Source organism: Cololabis saira, chromosome 16, assembly GCF_033807715.1.
Source record: "Cololabis saira isolate AMF1-May2022 chromosome 16, fColSai1.1, whole genome shotgun sequence".
In the NCBI taxonomy this organism is placed as follows: Eukaryota; Metazoa; Chordata; class Actinopteri; order Beloniformes; family Belonidae; genus Cololabis; species Cololabis saira.
This window is the reverse complement of record NC_084602.1, coordinates 16,818,301-16,845,732: the sequence shown is the minus strand read 5'-3', so window position 1 is coordinate 16,845,732 and position 27,432 is coordinate 16,818,301. Positions and strand designations below refer to the sequence as shown.

The 27,432-nt window shown below is 41.4% G+C and overlaps 1 protein-coding gene across 2 annotated transcripts; it reads left to right on the top strand.

The window, feature by feature from the left end:
• Positions 1–424: 424 nt before the first annotated feature.
• On the top strand, positions 425–27,432 carry rps6ka5 (ribosomal protein S6 kinase, polypeptide 5). Of its 2 annotated transcripts, XM_061744108.1 has the most exons (17): positions 425–707; positions 6,427–6,498; positions 6,922–7,140; positions 7,292–7,407; positions 7,496–7,597; positions 8,219–8,302; positions 8,399–8,502; positions 8,607–8,757; positions 8,872–9,033; positions 10,276–10,401; positions 11,685–11,818; positions 12,918–13,011; positions 13,804–13,974; positions 14,247–14,438; positions 17,845–18,004; positions 19,834–19,997; positions 20,921–27,432. In XM_061744108.1, exons 1-17 carry the CDS (start codon positions 638–640, stop codon positions 21,212–21,214), a joined length of 2,415 nt encoding a protein of 804 aa, XP_061600092.1. In that variant the 5' UTR covers positions 425–637; the 3' UTR covers positions 21,215–27,432. The 2 variants fall into 2 exon arrangements, with proteins under 2 accessions (XP_061600092.1, XP_061600095.1); XM_061744111.1 differs by lacking the exon at positions 7,496–7,597.

Below are 27,432 nucleotides of genomic sequence, written 5' to 3'. Positions count from 1 at the left end.
TTAAGGATGTTTATAGAATATTACTACAGAGTTGCTGTTAAGCAGCTCAATTGTGTTATTAACATTGACAGCTCGGGGGATGCATGCTTCAGTGACTTGCATTGCCTTGCCTTGCCTTAATTTACTTTCTTTACCTTCTACCAGCCTCCCCCAAAAACCAATTACTCTCTTTTTGACACCCGGTTCAAATGCTAAGCCGCTGCTTTTTGACCGCAACTTTTTCCCCTGTATATTTTACAGCACGACTTCGCGTTCAGAATTACGAGGTGGTCCTGAAGGCAACATCAGTCCTTATGAGGGAGGCGGGATTTAGTGTTGCTACCACTCAGGGAACCAATCAGAAGCCAGGATTCTCCATAGCAACACCAATCAGCGGAGAGGTGCTGCCTGGTTGCGAAGGTAGTGGTAGTGGCTGAGACAGAGCAAGACGGAGCAAGTGCTTCCCCTGCTTCAGTAACAACGCTGTTCTCACTGATCTGTCAAGTTTACCCCCCAACTAGTGGGCGTTTTAGTCCGTAATTGTTATTTTATTTTATTTTTTGGCACGGTGGAAGTGCACGCTGACATGAAGGGTTAACCTAATCTCTTCCAGAAAGGCATATTTGAACATAACAGGGGCCAGGGCAAGACATAAACGATGCCATCCCCGATGGAGGGATCTTCCAGGGAAGGTGACCTGTTTACTGTGAAACACGAGCTGAAAAACGGTAAGGCTGCTGTGCAAAAACACACACACACTCGACGCAGTTTTATCTCACACCTTTGGTCTCATGTTTCCCGCTAGCAGCAGGAGTCCTGTGCTCGGAGCACCAACTAATGTTCATATTTATGTTACTCACAAGCAGCAGAGGCGGTCTAACGCTGTCATTATGATGTTATAATGTATAATGTTACTACGAGCTGAAGCAAATGAAGGTTATTGAAACGCCTTACTAAAAATAGTCAACTGCTAGTGTTACTTATTCAACTAATAACATTAGCTTAAACTGGTTACTTGACAGCGTGTTTAAATCAGACCACCCATTACGATTTAACTAACTTTATTCGCTGTCTGAACCTTGGAATTGAACTTGTCTTGTTACATTTTTCTGCAGTTTCCTGGATTTATTAGCAGAGGCAGCTAACTTGTCTGTAGTTAGCTTGGTTTTACTCACGTCTTAGGTCTTTAAAGCAAATGTAGCCTTACAATCTTGTGTTTTATGTGACAGTTTAAAGGCAAATACATAAATGAATACATGTCCCCTTTGTCGTGCATTGTCAGCTTTAGCCGGGGTCATCCTCGGTCTTGGTATGGTTTTATTGAATATGTTTACAAAGCAGCTGTTTGCTCTGGAGGACATGTACACATCCCATCCTGCAGCCTGAAAACACTCACCCCCTCCTCTTATCAGCTGTTTTAAAGTCTCCCGTCAGACAATTAACGCCACAGGTCGATCCAAGCACTCAAAATACAGATTAAAATCCCAAATCCATCACCACGCTGAACTCTGCCCTGAGGTCACACACTTTAATCTATACATGTCAAAACTTTTGCACCATCTTTCATGTAAATTATGTCACACTCAAATGTGTATAGAAGTGCAAATTGCATTTAACTTTTTTCTTTTAAAGCATACATTTGATTGTGTTTCATTTTTAATGATATGGCTGCACAATACTGAAAACAACAAAGTTCACAATATCATTTGCTTTAATTTAACAAATACTTTTGGACAAGGAGTCAGGGTCTGATTGTAGGTAATGTAGACCCATGACAGCAAAGAACCCATTCAGACACATTTCTGTTACAGCAGAAGTCTTCACATGCATTTTCCTCACTTCTCTCTTTGCCTTCTGTTGTCACGACGCTCTCTGTGTAATTTAGCCTCATAACTTGAATAGTGAGGTTCTGAATCTTTTTGCCCAAATATATGACCAACATTAAGTGTCAATACTAAAAAATGACAGCCTAACATTTATTGCAGTAACTTTTTTTTGTGTGCTTTCGATACTGATATTGTGCATGCTGATATAATGATTATACATTTTTGATAACGTGTGCAGCCTTAGTTCATGACTGATTTACTTTATGTATCCATTAGTCTTAGGCACACATAGTTTTGGTGTTTTAACAAAGTTGAAATGACAATCCACTTTTATTTTTCTAGTGTCTTTAAGATTCCCAATTATCACAGAAAATTCGGTGATAATCGTTGAAGACTGATTGATCAGTTGGCCACTCATTTTTATAGTTCTCCGGATACCCAGCATCACAAATACTCACTTATTCTGCCAAAAGTAAGAATATTAGGGTGTGTGAGTATTTACCAACTGATATCACATAATTTGTGTGAACAGACTCCCAATTCTGCTTTGCTGCTCCAAAAGCCAACACAGGAAGTTATGCAATACTACCTTGCAGCTTTCTGTTTTATGATTTTTATTTTTTTCGTAGTACACCAGGTAAAATTATAAAAAAGCAACAAACTTATGTATAATTAGGGGCGTGGTCTTTCAATTGTCAGCCTGTGCAGCCTGTGGCTAGGTGGCATCACTTTTACTACTTGAGTCTTAGCATTGTACTGACTTCTGAGTTGTGAATGTAGACCTAATAGAGCATCATCGTTCATCGTTCATGTCTTAGAATACATTTTGGGGGCTTTTTTTTCAAATCCGACCCAGACCACTTTCATATCTGGTTCTAAAGCGGATAAATATCTGATCTGTGTCAAAGCAACCGCAGTCAGGATGGTTGTGTCGCATTTCATCCAACTTGGACGTCACAGAAGATGAGTGTTTTGTCTTGAAAGTCTAGAGGAGAGGCGCTGACAGATGTATTCAAAAGTCTTCCTCGACATCCTGAAATTATGTATGAACTGTGTGTCAGGGAAGACCCTCAATTCGCGATCCCACTACTCCTGGTCCAGACTCCACATCCACACGTACTTCTGTACGGATGTAGAAGCCACTGCTGCACAAAAGGCCACCGTTAATATTTATGCTCTCCTTTTTCTCAATCTCCATCTTTCCTTCTTCTGTTGGACATAATTGCAAGTACGTCCAAATTGCAAGACAAACGTGTGAAGCGTCCATACTTATTCTGTAAACGCTACACACACACCACATAACATTTTTGCCACCAAAATGACATTTGAAATGTGAGCTCCCTTTTCAAATGTTCGTAGACAGCTTATCAGCTCAGACGTGGATCATTTTAAAGAGCAAGGAGCCATGGCGGATTATTTGATAACAATGAATGTAAAGTAATATTAAGGTGTTCCAGCTGGTTTCCTCTGTCTGTTTGTTCCATCCCTTTTCACCATGGCGCTGTGCTGTACGAAGAAAAATAGCCTTCAAAAGCACTCGTCATAAAACCTATGGGTGATGTCACATCGGGTTTTTCCAGTTCTTCTTATACCGTCCATGTGAAACAACCTCAGGAAGCATTTAAGGAGCCATCAGGTGAAAGGGCACAAGAAGGAGAAGACAGATGAACCTTAGCACCAAAAAAAGCTGGAAAAGAAAGACAAATGTGTAGAGTTCTTTGTCCTGGATGACCAGCCCATTGGGGCTGTTGGAGCTGCAGCATAGCTGAATGAAGAGCTGCCGTCACAGAGTAGTGAGTGATGCTCTTGTGACGATCATCAAAAATAGTATCAGAACATTTCTATGAAGTATTATTAATTTCTTTAAGTAATAATCCTCTGCCATAGAAAAACAACAGTCATAGCGGTTGACCTCAAGATGACACTAATAAGAATAAAAACAAGCAATGCTCAGATCAAAATTACTTTGAGAACTTAGCACAGATTTAGCTCTTTTTAAGGCGACTGTCTCAGACAGATGTTGACATCAATTAGGATTACAGTTTATTTAGATTTAACAGACCAACAGCAACAAACAAGTACCTGAAACTTTTGCATGGCTCTGTATATCAGAGTTTGATTTGTTGGCAGTGGACTGAATTGTCTTATTTATACAATGACACTAAACTCAAACTTGAATCATGATTTTTTTTTTTTTTTTATACCATTGTTCAACCTGTTAAGCAGGACTTTTGAGACTTACGAGTTTCTTCTGCAAGAGTGTCTTTGACAAGGCGGGAAGCCAAATCTGTATAGCAACAATACACACACACACACACACACACACACACACACACACACACACACACACACACACACACACACACACACACACACACACACACACACACACACACACACTGATGTGTAGCAGAGCATGATCAGCAATAGTGGTTGTGCGGTTGTGTAAAGCATGCTTAACCTGGGGCGTGCCATATGTTTGTGTGTGTGTGTGTGTGTGTGTGTGTGTGTGTGTGTGTGTGTGTGTGTGTGGGGGGGGGTTGCATAAAAGATGATGTTTGCACATCTTTTATTTCAGATCTCCTGTATGACTGAAATAATTAGCATTACCATTGATTTTATTTGGTTTGTTTATGAGTGTCAAAGTGCTCAGATGTCTGATAGGATGTCGGTGGTTGACGACCAGCCCCTTCTTTATTGTGGGGGGGGGGGTTACTTTACATTGAACGTTTTAGAAGCGGTGGTGTAAAGTAGACTGATTCAGTGACCCTTCAGTTACAACTGTTTTATAATAACAGTGTTGCTGTTCATGCTGCAACATGACTGTGCTTCACCCCGATTTACTGCCCTGCCCTAAAAATGCAGTCTGGCGAGTTGTCAGTGGGGCCTCTTCTTTTCTTTTTTGTTGTATTCAGTTTTCCTCAGCAGTAACTGTAAAAGCTTAAGCTTTCTTCATACTTGCTCACACGCTGTACCTCTGTGGAGACGACAAATGTAAATAAACATCCCACCCTCCTCTGCAAATGAACTCAGTCAGATGAGGGAAAACTTCTTAGTAAACCTGTTTCCTCAATCTTATTGTTTATCATTATTATAATGATGGTTTCAGTCTGAAAAAGAGTACATATCCATTTTTTTCTAACAGGCATTGGTGTGTTGAAATTAATTCATCACATGTTGGGAATTTCAGGTTGATCCGGCAGGAAACGAGTCAAATACACAACTTGAAAAACAAAACAAGAAAACTTCTCTTAAAGAACCTTTTCCACCTTTAAACCGAAGTGGTTCCTCTTGTCTAGCAGTAAAGTATCATCTGCTTGGACACCTCTGTTGTTCTATTAATAAACACCAAAATCAAACTTGGCCTTGGCAGAGTGAGCTTGACAAGGGGGTGTTATGCAACCAGAATTCTTGACCTCAAATTTGAAGGACAGCTTTGTTGTTTTGAAACTATCCGGTATGATTTTTGCACTTGAATTGCTTCATAGCTGCAGCTCTTCTTCTTGTGTGTAACAGTGGAAAAGATGAAATCAGCTGCATTAATTGCTCAGAGTGTGAGACAGAAGGAATGCGTTCACTGCAGCAGACATGCATTTGTAAAAGCATGCTCAGTCATCTGCACTGGGAGGCTCTGACGGGACAGGACGTGTGGAGGAACGAGGCTGTATGCTGACTGGGGATGTTTTATGGAAGATAATGACCTTTTGCTGGTTATTAGTGCATTTGCCTGCATTTGCATCCTAAGTTGTCTTGCAGGGAGAGGGTGAAGAAGATCAACTCAGTTTCAACCGCAAATACACATCTAATTTTTAAAGATTCATTTATTTAGATTGACCATTAATGTCTGTTTTCTGTTGTTTTTTGTTATTTGCTGCTTTCATTTGACAGATTATTTCCACATCACTATATACTCATCTAATCTACTTTGTCTCATTTTTTAAAATTATGATTTATTTAGTTTTAAAGAACTTTGCAGGTTTTAACGTGGCTTTTATCAAAGCAACTTTAACAAGTGACAGCAGTACAGAAGTGAAAAAGTGAGTTAACTGTCAGTAGTTTAACAACTTGGCTTTATAAATAGTATTGAGAGGATGGATAACAATTATATTACTCAAATATTTATTTATAAGTCATGTGGTTAACTAACCGTCATGTAGTTGTTGTTTAGAATAAAGTGATATTATGGAGAACTATAGAAAATATAGAAAAGTAATTTTTTGTAAATATCTGTTCGTCCATCATCAGATGGGAAATAGTCTCCAGTCCACCACAATGAGTCCTGAAGTCTTTTAAATTTCTAACTGCATCTACAACGTTTACTTTAAATGTTTAATTTTTGAGTGCTTCATTTTTTTTCCAAGGTTTTGGTGTTATTCAAAAGTTTTTTTCTTAAATAGGGTTAGTCAAACAACTACAAGCAGACGGATAGCAGCTTATCAGTCTTGGAGAAGAAAGATTTTTGTTGACTTAGAACAAAAATGTATTTGATCATGTACCAAAAAATATTTAATATCATTTAATTTAGTCAGGGAATTAGTAAGTTTTTTTTTTAATTCAACCTTATTTTGGAATGTGAACCACTTAATAACAGGCATGTTTTCTGTTTCTGCTTTTACTTCAGCCAACCTGACAGGCCACGTGGAGAAAGTGGGAATTGAAAACTTTGAGCTCCTAAAGGTGCTGGGCACCGGAGGTGAGTACCGTTGCCGTAGCGTCTAACCTTTCTAACCACGCAGAGATTGCATCGCACCGGAGAGTCCCTTCTCATGAAGCCGTTGACAGCGCTTGCACGCTGGCCAGACAGAGGAGGAGTGGCTCCCTCCCAGCATGTGCTTTCACATGCCGGGGCTGTTGAGTCAGAGGTAACAATAGTGACAGCGTGAAGTGCAGCATGATTTCCTCTGCTGTCAACGAAGAGCTTCAATAGCTGTATTACACCGTGCACACAAAATTCAGAGCCTCTGACTGGAAACACAAAATGAGAAAATAGTTAACCCAGCAGTCTGCAGTGCACATCTGGTAATGCATGTTTTTTGGGGAACGATAACCACGTGGTACCAGTCATTTCTGCTGAAGCTTATGTACTGAAATGTCCCGTCTGTCTTTTAACCATCAGCTTACGGCAAGGTGTTCCTTGTGAGGAAGATAAGTGGCCACGATGCCGGGAAGCTGTATGCCATGAAGGTCTTGAAGAAGGCCACGATCGTACAGAAGGCAAAGACAGCCGAACACACGCGGACGGAGCGGCAGGTGCTGGAGCACATCCGGCAGTCTCCGTTCCTCGTGACGCTTCACTACGCCTTCCAGACGGATACCAAGCTGCACCTCATTCTCGGTTAGGGAACGTGGTCGTGATCTCACTTTCTATGTTGTGTTGCATAAAACAGATTTAAAGCTGATGATTATTTTTGGAGTTAAAAGTATTTTCCCTATTCTTGGTGGAAGGTCAACCCGGAACATGATATTCAGGCTCTCTTCCGTTGTAGATTACGTAAACGGCGGAGAGCTCTTCACACACCTGGTGCAGAGGGTGCGGTTTAAGGAGCAAGAAGTCGCCCTCTACAGTGGGGAGATTGTTTTGGCGCTAGAACATCTCCACAAGGTAACCCCCGGATGACGTGTCTGCAGAGCTCCGTGGCTGGTTGCACTGTGCCTCACGATTAACCCGTGTCTTCACTGCTCTGCTGCAGCTTGGGATTGTCTATCGGGATCTAAAACTTGAGAATATTCTTATGGATTCTAATGGTCACGTGGTTCTGACAGACTTTGGCCTCAGTAAAGAATTTGATCAGGTACGGTTGGTCCCATTGATTTGTTTTTGTTTTTTTTGTACCCATCGGTTCTGTATCCTCCTTAGGAAGCTGGTGGAAACATTTACTTTCCAAATAAAGGCAGGACTTTTGCAGTGAACTGTGGGTTTTCATACATCTGCACACTTTGATTTCCATCAGGCTTCTCAGATTTGTTCTGAGCTCTCTGTGCTAGTTTAGTGAGAACCTCGCTCAGACGAGGACAATACCACATACTTTTTTAAAATATTTATATAAATTGTGATGTTAATGTTGTCAGGCAGCTGTCAATCACCTCAGTCCAAGAGGCTTCTTTAATCTTAAAAAGAAGAGCTGAAGACAGCTGACAAGATGACTGACAATTCAAAAAACTGTATTAAACACTTCATTTTCTTGTTTTCTTTCTTCTTTTTTTCTAGCAGTGCAGTTGTGTTTTGAGATCAGAAAAGGAAGACCTCCCTGTGTTCATGCATTTACCTGTGTGTGTGTGTGTGTGTGTGTGTGTGTGTGTGTGTGTGTGTGTGTGTGTGTGTGTGTGTGTGTGTGTGTGTGTGTGTGTGTGTGTGTGTGTGTGTGTGTGTGTGTGTGTGTGTGTGTGTGTGTTTGTGTTTTTGTGTTAAACAGGTTGAAAGGGCGTTCTCCGTCTGTGGCACGATTGAATATATGGCTCCAGAAATAGTTGAGGGGGGAGAGTCTGGACACAACAAGGTAAATGGTGTTAATGTTAATGTTTAACCCCTTATCTTTCAAACTAAGCATGTGTGCGAACATTCCTGCACAATTTGACTTCTTCATCCATTCCAGTCAGTGGACTGGTGGAGTCTAGGTGTGTTGATGTATGAGCTTCTGACCGGCGGGTCGCCCTTCACTGTCGATGGAGACGAGAACTCGCACACGGACATTGCCAAGTATGGACTCCTCCAGCCTGTCATCAAATGAGATCCAGGTTTCCGGTTATAATCTCCCACAGTTCCAGTTGTAATACCGAGCGTATCTGTGTCGCACATCGCAGGAGGATTGTCAAAAAGGATCCACCGTTCCCCAAAGACATGGGACCGCTGGCCAAAGACGTAATCCAGCGACTACTCGTCAAAGATCCAAAGAAGAGGTTAGGCTCAGGTCCTAGTGGAGCTGAGAATGTGAAGAAACACCCTTTTTACCAGGTGGATCTCACAGCTTGACATGAATATTTCTCAGTATTTATTTAAATGTAGAGGGTCTGTGTAAAGTAAGCGACAAAGGGAACCTAAATAGCTTTCTTTTTTAACTGACTGCAGAAAATCAACTGGGAGGACTTGGCAGCGAAAAAGGTCCCTGCGCCGTTCAAGCCAGTGATTCGTGATGAGCTCGACGTCAGCAACTTCGCAGATGAGTTCACAGAGATGGACCCCACCTACTCCCCTGCAGCTTTGCCTCAGAACTGTGACCGCATCTTCCAGGTGGGTGGGCGGGGTGAGGTGGGAGACGATCGGACAGTGCTTTGTTGTGACTCATAGCTTTGTTGTTTCCACACAAGAATCCTCCTCGTCCCTTTCAGGTCCCGGCTCAGGGGGCGTTCATGTCTGCGTCTCTTTCTTGTGCCTCTGTTTGCCTGGGCTTTAGTTTCAGGCAGTGTGAAATGTTGACACGGATGACAAATTGCATTATACATTATCTCCTTTTTGTCTGCGACTATATTTGTCATACTCCACTGCAATTGGAGTAATCAAGTGAAGTTTTGAATGTCCTCAAAAGGTTGCTGTAAGTCAACATGAGTCTGTCTGTGTGCATTGGTATTCAGATTGACTAAAGGGGCTTTTATTGGAGTAATTGCTGCCATATGCAGCTCTTATTGAAGTAACAGATGTGAATGACTATTTTTGATGTAGCTTTGAACCATAATATGGCCCACAACTTCATGCCAGCTGATAGCTGTCTGATGTATTGCATGAGATTTCAACTCTGATTGCCTTCTGGATCCTTGAGCTCGGTAGATCAATAGATCCATTAACGGGCTTCTCTCGTGGAATAAAAGGTTACACTTTGAGAGCATCACCACGTCTATCTCGGTTACGCCTTCAGTCTTTGATTGCCAACTTCATCTGGCTTTTTTTTCCCCCCTCTCAGCTGCCACTCACATAGTCTGAAATCTTGCGGTCTTTATAATTTGCAAGCCTTGCAATCTCTGCGATAACGACGGCAGTTTAAACCGTGCACTTGCTCTCCCGTGGAGCCTCACAAAACAAAATTAAAATTGCATTAAGAGCGCCAAGATGTAATTTCACAGCAGGGCAATCAAATATTCAAGCCCGGCAATTTGGGGGAATTTCATTCATTCATCATCCATGCTTCCGTCCATCCATCCAGGGCTGTCACTACATACCACACAGCTGTGTGTGTCGGTGTAAAAAGAGAGGGAGATTAATGCCAGCTCCAAGCTCTGGGCTTCCCACAGCTGGATGGAAGGGGGCAGAGCTCCAGGATGACAGGTTAGACAATAGCAACAGCTGGGTGGCCGCCGTCACTCGCAAGTGTGTGGAAGATGCTTTATTGTGGTGCTGACAGGACGACTTGACGTGGTTACGTTTGATGAAAACTGCTTCAGAGGAACTTTGCTTTCCCTCACTCGACATAGCTCATCCCACGTTCTGTGTCTTAGTCAAATGTAAACACTGAGTGCTCTGGTGTTCTTGTGTGCGCAGGGATACTCTTTCATGGCCCCCTCCATCCTTTTCAAGAGGAATGTTGTGATGGACGACCACGTCCAGCTGTGTGGGGGCTCTGAGAGGCCCGGCTCTGCCGCGGTGGCCCGCAGCGCCATGATGAAGGTAAGATGAATGGACTTGGACCTCACAGCACAAACACACTTAAGCTAATGGCTGCTGTCAAAGACGAATGGGAGGTTTTTTTTTTGTGTTCCTTTTCTCAACTTTCAGCTGGAACTCATTTTTTCTAACTCTGCTTGTTTTACTGCACTTCAGTTTTCAGGCAGGAGCCTCTTTAATGGTGTTTGCTCATGAATTTGCTCGTGTTTTGAGCTCTTATCAAGATCCCGGGCACCTGCTCTTATCTATTGATCTAAATGAGATTAAATTCAGCAGTTTTAGAGAATAATCTTCTTACAAAGTTGTTGCATTTCAGTTTATTTCAGAAATTAAGTATTTTTACCTGCATGCAAACTTGGTAGCAGTGCACTTGTATACAGTTTAATGAGGTTGTATCTGAACTAGGGCTGGGCGATATGGACCAAAAGTCATATCTCGATAATTTCTAGCTGAATGGCGATACTCGATATATATCGATATTTTTTCAGTTAGTTTTCAGTATAATATCAGTTTTAATACAATGCCTCATGCCAAATGTCACACAGGTACCTTTATTAACAGAGGTCTGCACAATATCAAAATGTATAAAACAATTGAAATAAAAATAAACTGCATATATAGAATAAAAATGCTTCTTGAATAAAGTAAAACAAATATCCCTTTCCTGCATAACAATTAAATTAAAATACACTGTGCAATTAATGCAATGTAGACAGTAGCAGGCAGACTTTTCAACTGAGGTTGACAGTTGTGCAAATAACAAAACATTTGTGCAAATCTCAAATAAAACATTCAAGTCAAAAAACATTCAAGACAAAATAAGCTATATCAAAATTATAAAAAAAAGAAAAACATTTTTTTTTAAATCGATATAAACGATATTGTCTCGTACCATATTGCGTTTGAAAATATATCGATATATATTAAAATCTCGATATATCGCCCAGCCCTAATCTGAACAGTGCAGCAATACTTGAATACTCTGATAAAATCATAAACCCTCCAGTGCTGTTGGTTATCTTACTATCTACATGCTTTTTTTCCACATGTTGCATAACCGTTTTACATTCATGGATGCAGTATTTTGTGAGAAGTAATTTAATTGCATTGTGTGTTTTAATGTCAGCTACTAAAAGTACAGAAAAAGTATTTAAAGGAAAAAGTAAATGCAGCCATAGGGTTGAGATCATATTCAAATGAATGGCAGCTTCCTTAAATTGTATTTTAATGAGGGTTTTCCGTTAGAGTTCACATGTGACTGGATGATCTGCTGTTCCTGTGTGCAGGACTCACCTTTCTACATGAGTTATGAGATTGATCTGAAGGACAGTGCTCTGGGAGAAGGTAGTTTCTCCATCTGTAGACGCTGCACACACAAGAAGACCGGACAGCGGTACGCAGTCAAGATCGTCAGCAAGAGGTACAAGCTCAGTGACTCATGTTACATTTAAAGATGGTTGGGATACGTCAGGCACACCCCCCCCCCCCCCCCTCAAATGTGGGGCTTCGCCAGCCCATTCTGATCAAGGTCTCATGAAACTACATTATATATTTTTAGCCAGTTACAGCAGGCAGATCAGTGCACAATCACAACCTGAGAGTTTTACTTGTTGGGTTAAACTGTTGACACGTTGAGAACGAGAGAGATCACATCTCTCCCATCACACTCTCTCTGCGCTTGCTACCTGTTCAGTTTAGAATCAATTACAAAATTCACCTAATGACATAGAAACACCTGAATCCCCATTGTTCCCTTTCAACGTGTAGGAACACTTTGGCATCTCGACTTTTAGGAACCAGGTTCTGGTCATGTAACCTCTCAGCTCTTAAGGCAACATTTAAAATCTTTAAAGGCTTATTTTATTCTGCTAAGCACTTTGAGTGGCTGCTGTGTTTGAAAGGTGCCATATAGGAGAAGTTGAAGCGGACAATTTCAGAACCATTCAGCAACTTTTATTAAGCAGCAAAGAAAGTAGGAAGTATTCAAAGAAAGGAAGTCATAATTACTTTCTGTGCCTCTTCTCGTACGGATGTGGAACTATAATAATGTTATTACGGTCACTTTCTAAATGAATTTGCAGCAAATGTGACGATCCTGTCAAACACATTATGCACCTTTCTGGACAGGACAAGTCTTAATGAAATGTTGCTCTTAATGAACAGATATTGGTCAACACTGTCTTTAATACACGTGTTGATAGCCTCCTTGAGTGATTGCTCCTGCCACATTGACCCATAATCGACTTTATAGGATGTATTCTTTATTTATATTGGTGGTTTAGTTTTATCAAGCAAATCTAGATTTACACACAATAATGGTCAAGTCAGGAAACCAGAGCTCATTCAGCAAAGTGGCCTCACACTACTGTACAACAAATTGATAAGTAATTACACTGTTAGTCTACTTACATGTAAGTCAGACAGTTGTGTGATGCCAAAGTACCAACTGAAACCTGGCAAAGAAGTGCACCGACCATCCCACAATGTTCTTTTACTGTAACTGCTTATGTTTGCTGTAGGATGGAGGCCCAGACTCAGCGAGAAATAGCGGCCCTGAAGCTCTGTGACGGCCATCCCAACATCGTCAAGCTGCACGAAATTTACCACGATCAGGTAAAGCCGGTCCTGGACGTAGACCGTGTTTGCTGTGCTTTGCCGGTGGAGCCCGTGGCTACCGCGGCCTTGTTAAATCCCAGAACTGGAACAGGGCAGATTAATGGGGATGCTGGGAGCCCTCCGGGCCTTAATCTATCTCTTCACATATTGTGACATAAATATCTGTGTGTGCTTGATTTTTTTCTTTTTCCTTTTTTTAAGCTGTAGTTGTACAAACAGCCTTTTTTGTAGAACTGAATAGAAACGAGCTGGATTCACTCGCGTCGCTAATGAAGCTGCATACTCCAACCGGGAGTTCATACGCCCTGAACGCAGCCCGCCTCTGTTATTAGAAAGGTGTTTCCGTGTGTTTGACTGCATGCAGGTTCATTAGCTGGAGTCCTTCATGCCCAGGAGCACCACTTTAGTCCTGATGAGCTCAGTGGGGTTATTACTGTACCTCATAGGCCTGTGACCCAGATCAAAGCAGCGTTGCCTCGCTCCGTCTCAACTGAGCCTCGTCTTTGTTCCCCAGATCCAGCGCTAATGAGAACCTCTACCCCGCTGTCCAGGCATATTATTCTCTTCCCACTTTATTTGGATCCTTTTCATTTCATTGAATATTCTCACGGTTTGATCTTGCCATCAGGAGTTCGAGGATGGTCTTTTTTTTTTTTTTTTTTAACGTGTTTAATTTGCAGCAGAAATTAGAAAAATGTCCATTTCACACGCCAGTATTCAGCTGGTCTCCAAGCTGTGAATATGTAAGTGCCGAATATGTAAGTTATGTTGCGTTTGTGTTTGCTGCAGCTCCACACATACCTGGTTCTGGAGCTGCTCGGCGGAGGAGAGTTGCTGGAAAGAATCCGCAGGAAGCAGCACTTCAGTGAAACGGAGGCCAGCCGTATCATGCGCAAGCTGGTGTCCGCCGTGAGTCACATGCATGACGTCGGAGTGGTGCACAGGGACCTCAAACCGGAGGTATTGGACACCAACTCAAACATTCATTTTGTGTCTCTGTGGTGAATACAGACCGACAGGATCATAGGCTTTTGAGACAGAATCACTGTGTTTGTCTGAACTACATATGACTCTGCAATCTTCGTCAGCACAGGAGTCAAATTATTCAACCTTAACACCGGTCAGAAGGACCTGGCCGGTCTCGATGTACAATTTCATGAGCTCTTGTTGCTGAGCAAAACAGAGAAAAAAGAAAAAAAAGATTGCCGTCTGTGTCTTGAATTGCTTTGTAGAACCTGCTCTTCACCGACGAGGGCGAGAACTCCGAGATAAAAATCATAGACTTCGGCTTCGCTCGCCTCAAACCACCAGACAATCAGCTGCTGAAGACCCCCTGCTTCACGCTGCAATACGCCGCTCCAGAGATACTCAAATACGACGGCTACGACGAGTCCTGCGACCTGTGGAGTCTGGGGGTCATTCTGGTGAGCAGTTCTGCAGTTAAAACGCCACACTGGTCATTTACTGGATATGAGATCACTTAACAAGCAACAGCCAAGGCGAAGAAACATCAGCAGGCTATTATCTTACCTTTTAAAATGTTTTATTGTAAATAAAGGACACAATAATCCCACATTTTTTCCTTTTAAAAAAGAAATGTAAAGCATTGATGGGACAACAAACGTTTTTGGGCTAAAACAATAAGCCTTAAACAAATTACAGACAAAATCTTGATTCGTTGAAACAAACAGTATTATATGTGATTTTTGATTTTAGTGACGTTTTCCATCCGTAAAGCCGAAGGATGAGTTGAGATGAGCTGGAAGGTTAATTTAGTGGCAACTTTAATGGATTACTTCGTATATAGTTTTGGCTATCAAGTTAAAAGGGCTTCATTTGAATAAAGTCAATGATATTTTAGTTTTAAGTACTGACGTGGTGATTATTTGCATTCAGCAACATGACTGAATAATCTCCAATAGCAGGGAGCGATTTATGCATTTCTGAGTGAAATTCTTATTTGAATATTAATGTTGCAAGAATGAAAGAATCGGTTTGCTCGTTGTTGGGTTAATTCGCTGCTCAGACTGTCGGTGTCCGGCCCAGATGATCAGGTCTGGCCACAAATACATGGGTCGTTGTTAGGAGGACATCAGGCTAGGGCTGTTCGATTTTGCCCAAAAATAAAATCTCGATTTTTTTCTCTCAAAATCCGATTTTCGATTACGATTATTTTGTGAATTGACAAAAGGCAAAGAAATGATTTCAAATATGCAGTTTTTTTATTGAACATTTGCCCCATTGGGCTTTAAGTGCAAACTTTGCTCTTATTAAACCAAAAATGAATGAATAAAGTGCAAAGCTCTGAGTTGAAAAAAAGTTTAAAAAAATATAATAAAATATAAAGTTTTATCTCTGGAAAAAGAAATCAGCAAATCAGCACTTGCAAACATACAGTAAGTTATATTTCCAATTAAATAAAACAAGACATTTTCTAATTAAACTAAATTGGGTCTTTGCATGCTAAATAATAATGCAACCCATGAAGGAGGTAGAGGTGTGTAATGTCAGTCATTACATTTGCTATTCACACTTGCAAGTTTTTTGCAAGGAACACGAGCCGGTCTACCGCATCTGGCTTGAGGGATGCCCGGTGGCATGTTACAACGCCCCCTCCTACACTAAAGAGCCTCTCCGATGGGGCACTTGTCGCAGGTATTGAGAGGTATTTCCATCAATCATTAATATGGTATCAATCATCAATATGTGTGCAGACAAGGTTTAAAAAAAAAAAAGTGAAAAATCGATTTTACGATGTTCACGTTTTAACATCGTTCTAATTACAAAATCGCGATTACGATTTAAAATCGATTAATCGAACAGCCCTACATCAGGCTTTCAATTTTGTTATCAATTTCTCCTTTTTTCATGCCTTATGCAAACCGTCAACGGCTCTCTCTCACTGAATGTCAACCGTATTAAACGCTTCAGTTGATTTCAGCTGTTAAAGAGATACGCCTTCATTTAAAACTGAGTAATGACAAGCTGGCAAATTTGATATTCCTTCTCTCTCACATTTATTCTTAGAATGGAAGTTTTTTTGTTTTCACAGCCATTACTTTCCATCTAGCACTTTTCTCTTCACACTCCCCGGTGCCGCTCACGTGCACACGTTGGCTCTCACGCACCTCTACTGTTCAGTCTCAGTCGTGTGCGCTATACTTGTTAGATCATGTATGCACACCTCTCTAAAAGAGAACCAAGCCCTGAATATTTGGGATCTGCTGCTGGAGCTCCAGAGCTCGTAACCTGGGTTTTCCAGGCCAACGCTGGTAAAGCTTCTCTATGTAGGAGTGAATATCTGCATAGCTGTGGTCCCGGCCCGGCCGAGCAAGCGCTGAAAACCAACATTAAAATTCCTAGCTCCAGTTGTCAGTGCAGCCTTTTATTCTTGTTTTTCTTATCCAGAGTAATTCAATCTTTTCCTTTTGTTTTTGTCTGACTGCAAATAGTTGCTAATATTCCAGAAGATCACATGACCCCTGCACTCCTCTCTCTGTCCCATTAATCTGAACAATATCCCGGGTTCTATTAGTTCCAAATCATGTAGTATTTGCATTACTTTCATTAAAGAGAAGGTTATCTGGAGTTTTTCTGTGTGCTTTCAACATCAGTGAGAATTTAGTATAAGTGGTGATAAAAAAAGAAGATGTAAATTAAAACTATGAGAACATAATAGCCCCGTTGTTCAGCCCCAACTTAAGAGCATCCCTCTCTGCTGCTGCAGAGACTCGGGGAGTATTGGCCTACTTTACCCCGTCACGATTCCTTGTGCTTCTAAAAAGTGACCTGATTATGCAGTATCATAATTGATATTATTATTTTCAAACTCCACAGCTTCGGGCTCAAGTTGAAGCTGTCCTCTATTTTCAAATGGCTGGTAACTGATTAGATGAATATTTAATCTGATTTCTTTGATACAGTTTATGGTTTTAAACTTGCTGCAGGCCAGTGTGATGAAACAATCGTTCAGCGTTTTCAAGGTTTCAGTGTGCTCGTCCATGCATACGTGTGTGAGCACATTATTCCCTTGCTTTTTGACAATATTAGCACCATTTTCTTCATCCCTCGGCAGCCTGCAGTGAGCTGACACAGTTAAAACGTTCACCACAGCCAAACCGGCTCTGGCTGTGCTCTCGTATGATGTTGCTTTCCGCTAACGGAAATGTCATCCTCGCTCAGGCTTTTCCTGCAGGGAGAAGGTGAATTAAAAAGGAGAGGTATTGAGGTTAAAGGGAGGCTACATAAGTACTTAGTCAGTCATCCATACACAGCGAGGGCTTTATATGCAAGTGCTGTTTTGCACCATTGCTGCTCTCCTCCCCCTGGGAGGGATAGGGTAGTAGTGCTTCATGAAGCTTTGATGAAATGGTTACCGACATGCTATGTGCACAATACCCTGAAAGCAAAGTGAGCTAAGACAGACAGAGAGAGTGAGCGAGGGAAAGAGAGAGGGGAACAACAGCTCTGTTATTGCCGAAAGCGCCGCCCCCCCTCCACGGCTGTTAATGAAAAATCTGCAGGCGCTTGTAAGCAGGCCAAGGTGAGAGCATCCTGTTCATTCAGCTGAACACTTTTAGTGCTGGTACGACCGCGGTCAGCGGCCGTGCACCAACATGACGATGGAAAAATGCAGACAGTCGTGATCGGTGTCTGCTAACGATCCTGGCTCACTGTCGGACGCATGTTTTAGCCAAAACAAGCACGTACAGTAACTGTTTCTGTGCCAGCAACATGCAAAGTGTTACAAGTGTTTTTGACACAGCAGATAATGAAGTCTGGAAGCCATATCAAGGTTGTTTTTATAACGTACTTTGTGTTCTTTCCCAGTACACCATGCTGTCTGGACAGGTGCCTTTTCAGTGTCAGGAGAAGAGCCTGAGCCACACCAGCGCCGAGGAGATCATGAAGAAAATCAAGCAGGGAGACTTCTCTTTTGTAGGAGAAGCCTGGAGAAATGTGTCCAAGCAGGCTAAAGACCTGATTCAAGGTGAGGATGCCTCGGCTTTGGCTCGTCTCGGCGGGTTTGCAGCTTGCAGTCTTTAGTTGCTTCCAAAGTTAAGGTTGTTCATCCAACCATTGAAGTTGATTGTTTTATTCCTTTCTCCCTGGCAGCACGCCGCACAGAACAGGCTCGTCTCGTCACACACTAACCAGTCGAGAAATTCACAGTTGTCGGACACGCCCCGCTTTCTCTTCCTGTTTTAACTCCTGTAATATAACCCCCTACATCGATTTTTATATTGAGATGCAGACAAAAAGGGGAGGCTCTTTAAGTTTGGCTGCATCAATATGTTGCCATGGTGACCCTGGTGGCCTAACTTGTTGTGTCTCATGCAATATATCTATATTATTAGTTTTATGTAGTCGGCGCAGTAGCTGCTAGGCCGATTAATGTCCTGCGGCGACAGAAAGTAACCTCCATGTGGCGACTGCCAGGTCTTAAATACTCAGTGGGGTCATTCATGCCCATGGGAACCTTGTATTCTATAACAGGTGTGTGACAGTCCATCCTTACATTTATTTATTTATTTTTTTTCAATCTGGACTTTGCCTCAAATAGGTTTTTAAAAATGTCTGCTGCTTTATTCTTTAACTTAATAAAACAGCAAAAAACAAACATGCAGACAAATAAATACCTTAACAATCAGACTGAACAAAACACTTTAAAGTCCTATTGAACTGAGCAGCATCGTAATGATGGAGGCTGCGTAATGTGCTTGCGTAGCGGTTCATACATCTGTCAGCGATCTCGCAACGCTGACTGTTTACATTGGCAGCTATTCCGTGCTCATGTTTTATAAAACCAGAACGGAAAACAGCTAAAATTAGCTGCAGGGTTAGTTATTCTATTAAATTAAAAACCTAAGCATTATTAACTTTTTGCCAACGGAAGACAGATTAAAGTTTCTTTTCTTTTCTCTGCCCCGTCTTTATCCATCCTGCATTGGGAGTTCATCTGTTTCGATCCAGCATCTATAAAAGGCTTTATTTTTCTTTGAGGAAATGTTGTGCAACTGTTGTCATCCAGACAGATTCAAAGGTAACTCTGGTTTTATATCACTGAGCTTATGTAACTAGTTCCAGCTACTTGGGTAGTTCCAGTGATGAAGCTGTCGTCGTCTCCGCCGCAGCTCTTGCACCTCACTTATCCGTCACGTCTCCTGGATCGCCGTTGATCGCCGCCTCTGCATTATATTTTCATAGATGCAATAAACCCGCTAGTTTAAAGCCACTTAAACTGCAGATTAAATCGATTTCATGCTCTTTTAAAATGATTCAGACTAACAGAGCAAATGCTGCTAGAGCTGCAAAAACATCCCTCTAAAATGTTTTGGTCCAGAAACGCTAGATCGACGTCAGTCCCTACTTGGGAATCACCGGTGGACTCTGTGCTCGAAGTGCACGTGTCTTTCAGAATATATGGCAAGAATATTGTTTTATTCTTCTATTTTTTTTGTGCGATCATTGGGAGCCAAAAATAAAATCCGGATTAGAATTAAATTAATTGCACAGCCCCTTGGACACTTGCAGCGTTGTGGCTTATCTTTCCCATTGAGCCCAACCCTAATCCGCACCCCACTTTATCATCTATATTACTTTAAACAGGGCCATCGTTTTATTGTTGATAAAATCTTAAACTATAAGTCATTAAATGTAGAATAATGTTACCCTGATACTGTCCAAGCGCGTGAGTCGAGGTGAACAGAAGGCTTATGCAGCTGCACGGAGAGGAAGTCACTCCCGTTCTCTGCTCACCTTTCCTCTAATTTACTGAGAGCGCTTAACATGAATGAACCTGTTTGTTCTTCCTGTCAGAGCTGCTGACGGTGGACCCGGACAAGAGGATTAAGATGTGTGGTCTCCGTTACAACGCCTGGCTGCAGGATGACAGCCAGCTGTCCTCCAACCCACTCATGACCCCGGACATCCTCGGATCCTCCACTGCCTCCGTCCACACTTGTGTCAAAGCTACCTTTAATGTAAGAAACAAGAGACCACTGCACTGTCTGTCCAAAGTAGGCCAGAATAATTAGCTCTCTTGCAATATTTGTCTAGTATTGATTGATAATCTGCTCCTGCACTAATTGATTACCTGATTAAAAATGTGTCAAGTCACTGCTGATGTTATACGTAACTGGCTTGTTGATTTTGAATGAAAGAAATTAGCAATTTGATGTGTTTTTTAGCTATTTATAGTAGGGCTGGGCGATATGGACCAAAAGTCATATCTCGATATTTTCTAGCTAAATGGCGATACTCGATATATATCGATATTTTTTCTGTGCCATAATTGGGGTTTCCCCCAAAGCATTATAGCATAGCATCTCTATTAGCTTCATTTTTTTCAGTTTTAATACAAAGCCTCGTGCAAAATGTCACACAGGTACCTTTATTAACAGAGGTCTGCACAATATCAAAATGTATAAAACAAATGAAATAAAAATAAACTGCCTGCATATATAGAATAAAAACGCTTCTTGAATAAAATAAAACAGATATCCCTTTCCTGCATAACAATTAAATTAAAATACACTGTGCAATTAATACAATGTAGACAGTAACAGGCAGACTTTTCCACTGAGGTTGACAGTTGTGCAAATAACAAAACATTTGTGCAAATCTCAAATAAAACATTCAAGTCAATTTGTCACAAAATAAGCTATATCAAAATCATAAAAAAAAAAAATTTAAATCGATATAGACGATATTGTCTCGTACCATATCGCGTTTGAAAATATATCGACATATATTAAAATGTTGATATATCTCCCAGCCCTAATTTATAGCATGAATCCCCAAAATGACTCAATGATGAGTCTATCTATGTGATGACAAGATGTTTTAATTCACAGAAGTATGTGTAAGTGGCTCTTCCCTCTTTTTTCCTCCCTTTTTGTCCCAGGCATTTAACAAATGTAAGCGGGAAGGTTTTCGGCTTCAAACGGTGGACAAGGCACCGCTAGCCAAAAGAAGGAAAATGAAAAAGACGAGCACCAGCACAGAGACCCGCAGCAGTTCCAGCGAGAGCACCCACTCCTCGTCCTCCTCCTCCCAGTCTCAGGAGAAGACCTTTCCGGAGGGCGAGGCCAATCCCCCGCCCCCCAACAGCACCCCCGTCAGCACACCGGTGGCCCTGGGGACGGACTCCGGCCGGCAGCCAGAACCTCCGGCCTTCCACTTTTCAGAAGGACAGTGAAGGCGGCGAGAGAGGAATCCAAACTGGCTCCGGCCGGCGTAGAGACGGCAGCCGTCTTCTTTCCTGTCCCTGGCAGCGCTCTGCCTCCGGCTCCATTGCATGGACGTCTGCATGTCTCCAAAACCAAGCATGCAGCAAGGAGCCGCAACGGTCACTTCAGTATCAGTAATCATCACTAGCAATAGCCTATCCTTTTCTTTCTCTCTGACTCTCACACACTGTGTCAATCAGGGACTGGACCAGGAAGACGTCGCCATCGTTGGGAGTGAAAAGGGCTGCTCTACTGTCCCCGGTCCAGGCAGGCGACGGAGAGGCCCCTGTCTCGTCACAACGTCTCCGTCCTCTCCGTTTGCTGTCTTCGGCCGCGTCCACAGGGCTTTTAAAGGGAAACGTGTTTACACCATGGAGGTTTTATATTTTTCATCAAAGGAAATTAAGAAATGCAACGGAACCCGGGTTCACTTCTCCTTTCCGAGAAGTCTCTGAGAGATGGGGCTGGTTATTTATATATGAATTTTACAGACTGAAATTAATTTATGATAAGCTACATTGTTAACTTATTTATGGTTCTAAACAATCTGAGATGAAAAAAGTGGAAACAGTGAATCTTAAAAAAGAAAGAGCATATTTTTTGTGTAGGTTTGATTCCCTACAAATCAAGAGAGTGTTTTTACGTAGTCTCTGTTCTGTCCCGCTTCTTTATATTTGTCAGACGTTAATGGGAAGTTGTAGGTTATTGACACAATTATGTAGACATTGTAAGAGTATCATAGACAAAAAAAAGAGATTAAAATCATTAACTAAGGGTTAATGGTTTGTCAAATTCATAAAGTCAAAGTCAAGTCTTTTGAATTTTTAATGTTTATGTATAATGGTAAATATTAGGAATTGAATTCCAGCCCTGTGGTCTGTGTTTAAAAAACAAAACAAACAAAGACGTACATGTCCGTATGGATTAGATATGTTGGTGTAGTACATTCTGCCAAATCCGTGGTTTTATTGTAGTACAGGAAGTACTGGTGCCTGCAGAGATGGTACTGGGATGGGGTTGTTATCTCTGTCGGAGGATACTGCTGTGGGATTCTGCGTGGCGAGTCCTCGCGGCTCTGTCTCCGGGTTTCATATCTAGTCCAGCAGTGGATTATCTTTGTGTTAAAGGCAGGACACGCTGTCAACGGCCTTTGCCGCTGAGGTTGCGGTGCAGTGTGGGGGAAAAGGGCAAACCGGCTCAAATTGAGCCCATCTAGGGCGCCAGTTGCTAGGCGACCAAAAAGCTTTCCAGGAAGTGGGTAGCAGATATTTACTAGTGTTTCAAGTCGTTGAGACTTCTGCTTGTCACAGAAGTATAAGGGAGACGAGGTTGTGTGGATGGACGATGTCCTCAAACACAGTGGGCAGTTTGGAGCGTTTTAGGCTCCTCCAGGGGTTCCAGATGTCACTTCAGGCTGATCGGGAGCAGTTTGGCCATCTGCTGGGGTCAGAAGCGTTGATTTAAGGTTGCTGGGGCAGATCATCACTTCAAAAGAAAAAAAAGAAATATCCAGATGTTAAAGTCAAGTTGTTGCAGAGTTCTTTCCACACCAGATATTTCCTCTTTATGTCACAGTATGTCTTCAATCTCACATTGTAGAGCACAGAAAGTGGTAACATCACCCAAACCAGCTTCCATTTCACCACTTTCATCTCTCTTTTGCTCACATTACCTGTAATTGAACGCGTCGAGGTGTGATCCCAGCACGACACCGTTGAATGGCTTCTAAAGTGGAGCAAAGCGCCTGCCGTTTTTTATCTGAAAGACCCATTCAAGTTTAAGTCGGGGGGCTTGAACGTGGTCCTGCGACCGCTCTCGGACGGTGTCAGGAATATGAGGTCGTGCCGGAAATGTTGGTTATTATAAAGGACAAGAATCTGCTCCATGGTGCTGTAAAATGGATTTAATTGTTAATTGTTTTAGATGTTTCCTTCGCTTTGCGATCTTACTGGTCTGCACCTGCACTGAAGCTGAATTTGACCCAGTCAGTATTGGACCAATATAAAGTCAAATAATCAATAGTTGTACTTAACAAAAATAAAAAACAAAAATTCCCTCTTGTAAAATAGTTTTGGTACCCCTCTTATTCACAACTGTTTCCCCGGAATAAAACACACCAAACCGAGCAGGGGGCGGGCTTTAAGCCTTTACTTCCTGGAGCGACTATTCAAAACAAGTAATGAATTGGATTAACTTGTGATCCTACTTCTCTCCACAGCATTTTTGCACGTCTTATGTTGATATTAGTTTGTTTTATCTCTGCTTGGATGTATTCCTACCCACTGGTACTCTGTTGGTGCTGCCCGCTGGAAATCACGGTCAAATCCGCTTTAAATAGAAGAGGAAAAGACTTGAGATGGCAGGATGAGTAGTCTTCTCCACAAAATGCGCACAGTTAACTTTTTGGAGGGATGCACTGGAGCTCCTCCCTGTTGATCGTTTACCTAAGATTCCTCTCCCTGCGTGGGTTGAGAGTGATGCAGACTGGTACCATACTGGACCTCGTGGTCTCATTCTCATTCCAAACGATTGGATTTGGCAGAATGTCTGAAAACGGAAGATCAAGGTTTGCATTGATGTGAAGTTGAGCTTTCTTTGATCCAAGATGCACATGGTCTTTTTTTTTTTTTTTAAGGGATGGTTTTTGTGCCAAAATGGAAAGTGACTCAAGAAATATCCAGGTTTCCATCTATGAGGGGAACAAAAGACGGAAAGGAAAGGAAAAAGTCCCGTGTTTCACTATCTGAAGTCTTAAAACTTTTCCTGAAACATTCTGAGTGACGAACCTCAAGCAGACTTTAGCTTTGACGCCTCCCTCGTTCTATTTACGGAGCTGCACCGCATGACTGAGATGTAGGTCTTTTTATTTTAATGTGTGAGAGCTAAAAATGTGTGTCAGATATCTGGTTCGCGTTAGGTCCCCAAGTGCGCAATGTGAACTCAAACCTTTGTTTTTCTTGTTTTTATGAGCTTTAATGTAGACTCTTACTTGAGTTAAAGTGACTTAGTTTACTTGCAAACGGGGAAGGTATTTGAAGTTTAACTGTTTTGAATTGAGATAGATTTAACGAAATCCTTTTTTTTTTCTTTTACAACAGCACAAATATTGTAAAATCTTACTGTTACGATACTGGTACTGGTAATTTTTTTATTTTCATGTGTCTCGGTCTGTTTCCATGCTGATATATAGTTTCATGGTTCATGTAAGTCCAGTAGTTCTTGTGAGGAGAACGTGAAACAGCTCGACCATCTTCTTCCATTTCAGTGCATCTGAATCAGAACCAAAGCATTAACTTTAAAGTAGCTGCTTTAAGCTGCATGAACTGACTCCTTTCATGCAAATATGCAAAGAACTGCTCCATTTATCAAAGTTTCAGTCCGTGCCATAGTCTTACAGAAGATGACAGCTCTGATTATTTTATTACAGCCCAGACATTTATGTTTCCTTCCTCCCCGAGATTCTTCATAGTATCTGTGTCGTCCACATCCACCACATTATCACACTTTAAAACTATGCACCTCTTTCTCCTTGCGTTGTATCTTTTTGGCATTTAAACAAAATAGATTCAAACATGGAGTTTCAAAGGACGTAACATGATGTTCAAATACTCCACTGTGTTTTTACTTTTATTGTGTTTGCTGTAAAAGGAATAGCGAAGTAGGATTCAATTGGCCTCACAAAAGAGCTGGAATCCTTGTAACTAAACACTACAAAGCTCTTGTCTGACTCGGTTCGCATGAGTTCCCCGTTGCTGCCTCATTAGGCCTCTTTCCTTTTGTTTGGGTGTATTAATAGCTCCAGTGTAAGACGAGGAAGGAGCGTCCTATATTGAGCTCTCCACTGGGAGCAAGGCTCTATTAGCTGATGTGCTGCTCTGCTGTTTGCTCCAAAGAAAATACACATCACGCGGTGTCTCTGTGGGACCAAGCTCACTTTCTCTGTAGGAACCTCAACAGCGCGTCCCAGGATGGAGCCAGCTTCGTGGCGGCGTCTCTCGGGGCTGGTTCTCAAGCAAAACCCCCCTTTGATGAGCAGCTTGTCTGCTGTGCCACTCTGAGGAAGAGATGGAGGGTGGTTTTGATTAAAGGCTCTGTTGTCTTTGATTCCCTTTATTTTTGTTGTTCTTCTCCTGGAATTTTAATGAAAGCTCTTTCCTGCCTCCAGTGCTTCCTCTTTTTTAAGATTGAAAACATAACACCCTAATGGGCTAAACCTTTGGACGAAACGTCGAAACGTTAATTAGAAGCCTGGCTGTTGGAATTGTTCTGTGTGAAGCTGTAACTGGTGCCGTTTGTTTTACCGTCAAAGAAATTGGCTTTTGATCGTTTTCTGTGCGCTTCTGCACACTTTAGTGCCATCAATGTTTGAGATTAAAGAGACACTTAAAGTGGCATTGATTGAAATCGTGCAGTTTTGTTTTTGTATGTATATTTGGATATTTTGTCGTGTTGGTCCCGGTTTTTTAGATGAATGTAACATTTGACGTGCTTCTGTTTTGGCAGCATTTAGGGTCAGTATTCATGGAGCTGTCCGTGGTGCTGAGGTTCCCAAAGTTTGGCACCGTAGAAACTAATAATTCTTGTCACACTGTAAAAATATGATCCTTTAACAATTCCTGGAAAGACGAAACTGTGAAGTAGCTCAAATGTTTGTGCCAAACAGTTAAAAAAAGAAGAAAAAAAGACAAACAAATTGAAATAAGACGGATCCTGTCCCCTCACAATTTTTAATAACCGTGAATAAAAACTGCTTTGAATAAGAGAAAGCAAAGCCTTATAAATAAATGGTTGTCAAGCTGTTACTGACTTACTGAAAAAGTCATCGGATTTAGGGATTATTTTGTCCATGAGCCACATAAATTGGAGTATCAGTTATAAATAGAGGTGCACTGATTACAATTTTCTTTGCCGATTCCAAATTTACAAAAAGGTCTGACTTACTGATTTTAGCTGATTTTCTTTCTTCTAACAGTAATCCTGATGTGATGTGTTCATGATGACATGTTCAGTAGAGGATTGCTTGTTTTAAGTGTTGGATTAAGTTTGTTGTCTCAAATATTTTGGTTGCGGTTAATCCATGAGTTACTGTCTAATGTTTGGCATATGAAAAAACAGCAGCATGATGATGCCTTTACTGCCCCATCCCAATAAAATCAATCAATAAGTCAAATAATGAGATTTAAAAGCTGTGCATATGACACAACTAATGAATTGGGAGAAAAAAATGAAATAAAATAAAAATCATCCAGTATTGGCTGATATCAGCAGCTTTTTCTAATAGCTAAATGTTGCCAACTTCAAATATCTGCCAAGTGACTGGAGCATCTCAAGTTATAAAAGTTTGGGATAGCTGCTTTAAAGGGTCACTAATTCTTTTTTTGAGGAAAAAAAAGTTAGTTTTGATGATCTTTTTTTGTTATTGACTAAGAGCCATTTCAGAAGCGTTAAATAGAGAAATATCTGTGCTCGACTGTGTGTGGCTACAGAGTTGTATTCTTGCTGAACAGGATGGATATCTTCCAGGATATTATTTTGTGAAATGTCTTTTCACAGGCGGAGGGACATGTTGGTGCTTTTGTCTAAGAAGATGGAGAGGGTTTACAGCCTTGTCGTCATGCATGTTCCCCTGCTTCTTCTCCATCTTTGTTACTGAATAGTGTCAAAAAAGTACTGTAGCAGCATCCCTTTGAGATTCAATGATACTTAATAACTGCTTAAGAAAAAGAAAAGAAAAAAAACAAGTGCAATCAAGCTTTAAGGGCCAAACTTTGCACTTATATTTTGTTGTAATCAAATGGTTTCCTCCTTGGTTTATATGTCTGATTTGCTCATCTGTCTGTGCCGATGGATGTTGACTAATGTTTTTAAGATAAAAAAAAAAAGCCTCAACCAGGTCGTTCTTTTATTTCTGACAGGGACACCTGCTTCGTAGGGCACTGTGAAAATCATCTTTCAGGTCTTGAGGCAAACTATTGATAGTTGAGAAAAATCTTGTTTTCGACCTAATAAATGCTTGTCTTGCGTGTTGATGACATCTGTACATTCAATTTCCTGATAACAGTCCTGAGGAGTGTTTTACTTGATCTCTGACTTCGTTTTCAAATGTATTAACTTCATCAGGACATTTTGTGATACCAGAGTTTGTGTTTGAGGTGTCTGAAGGATAATAAATTTACCTTATCCTCTT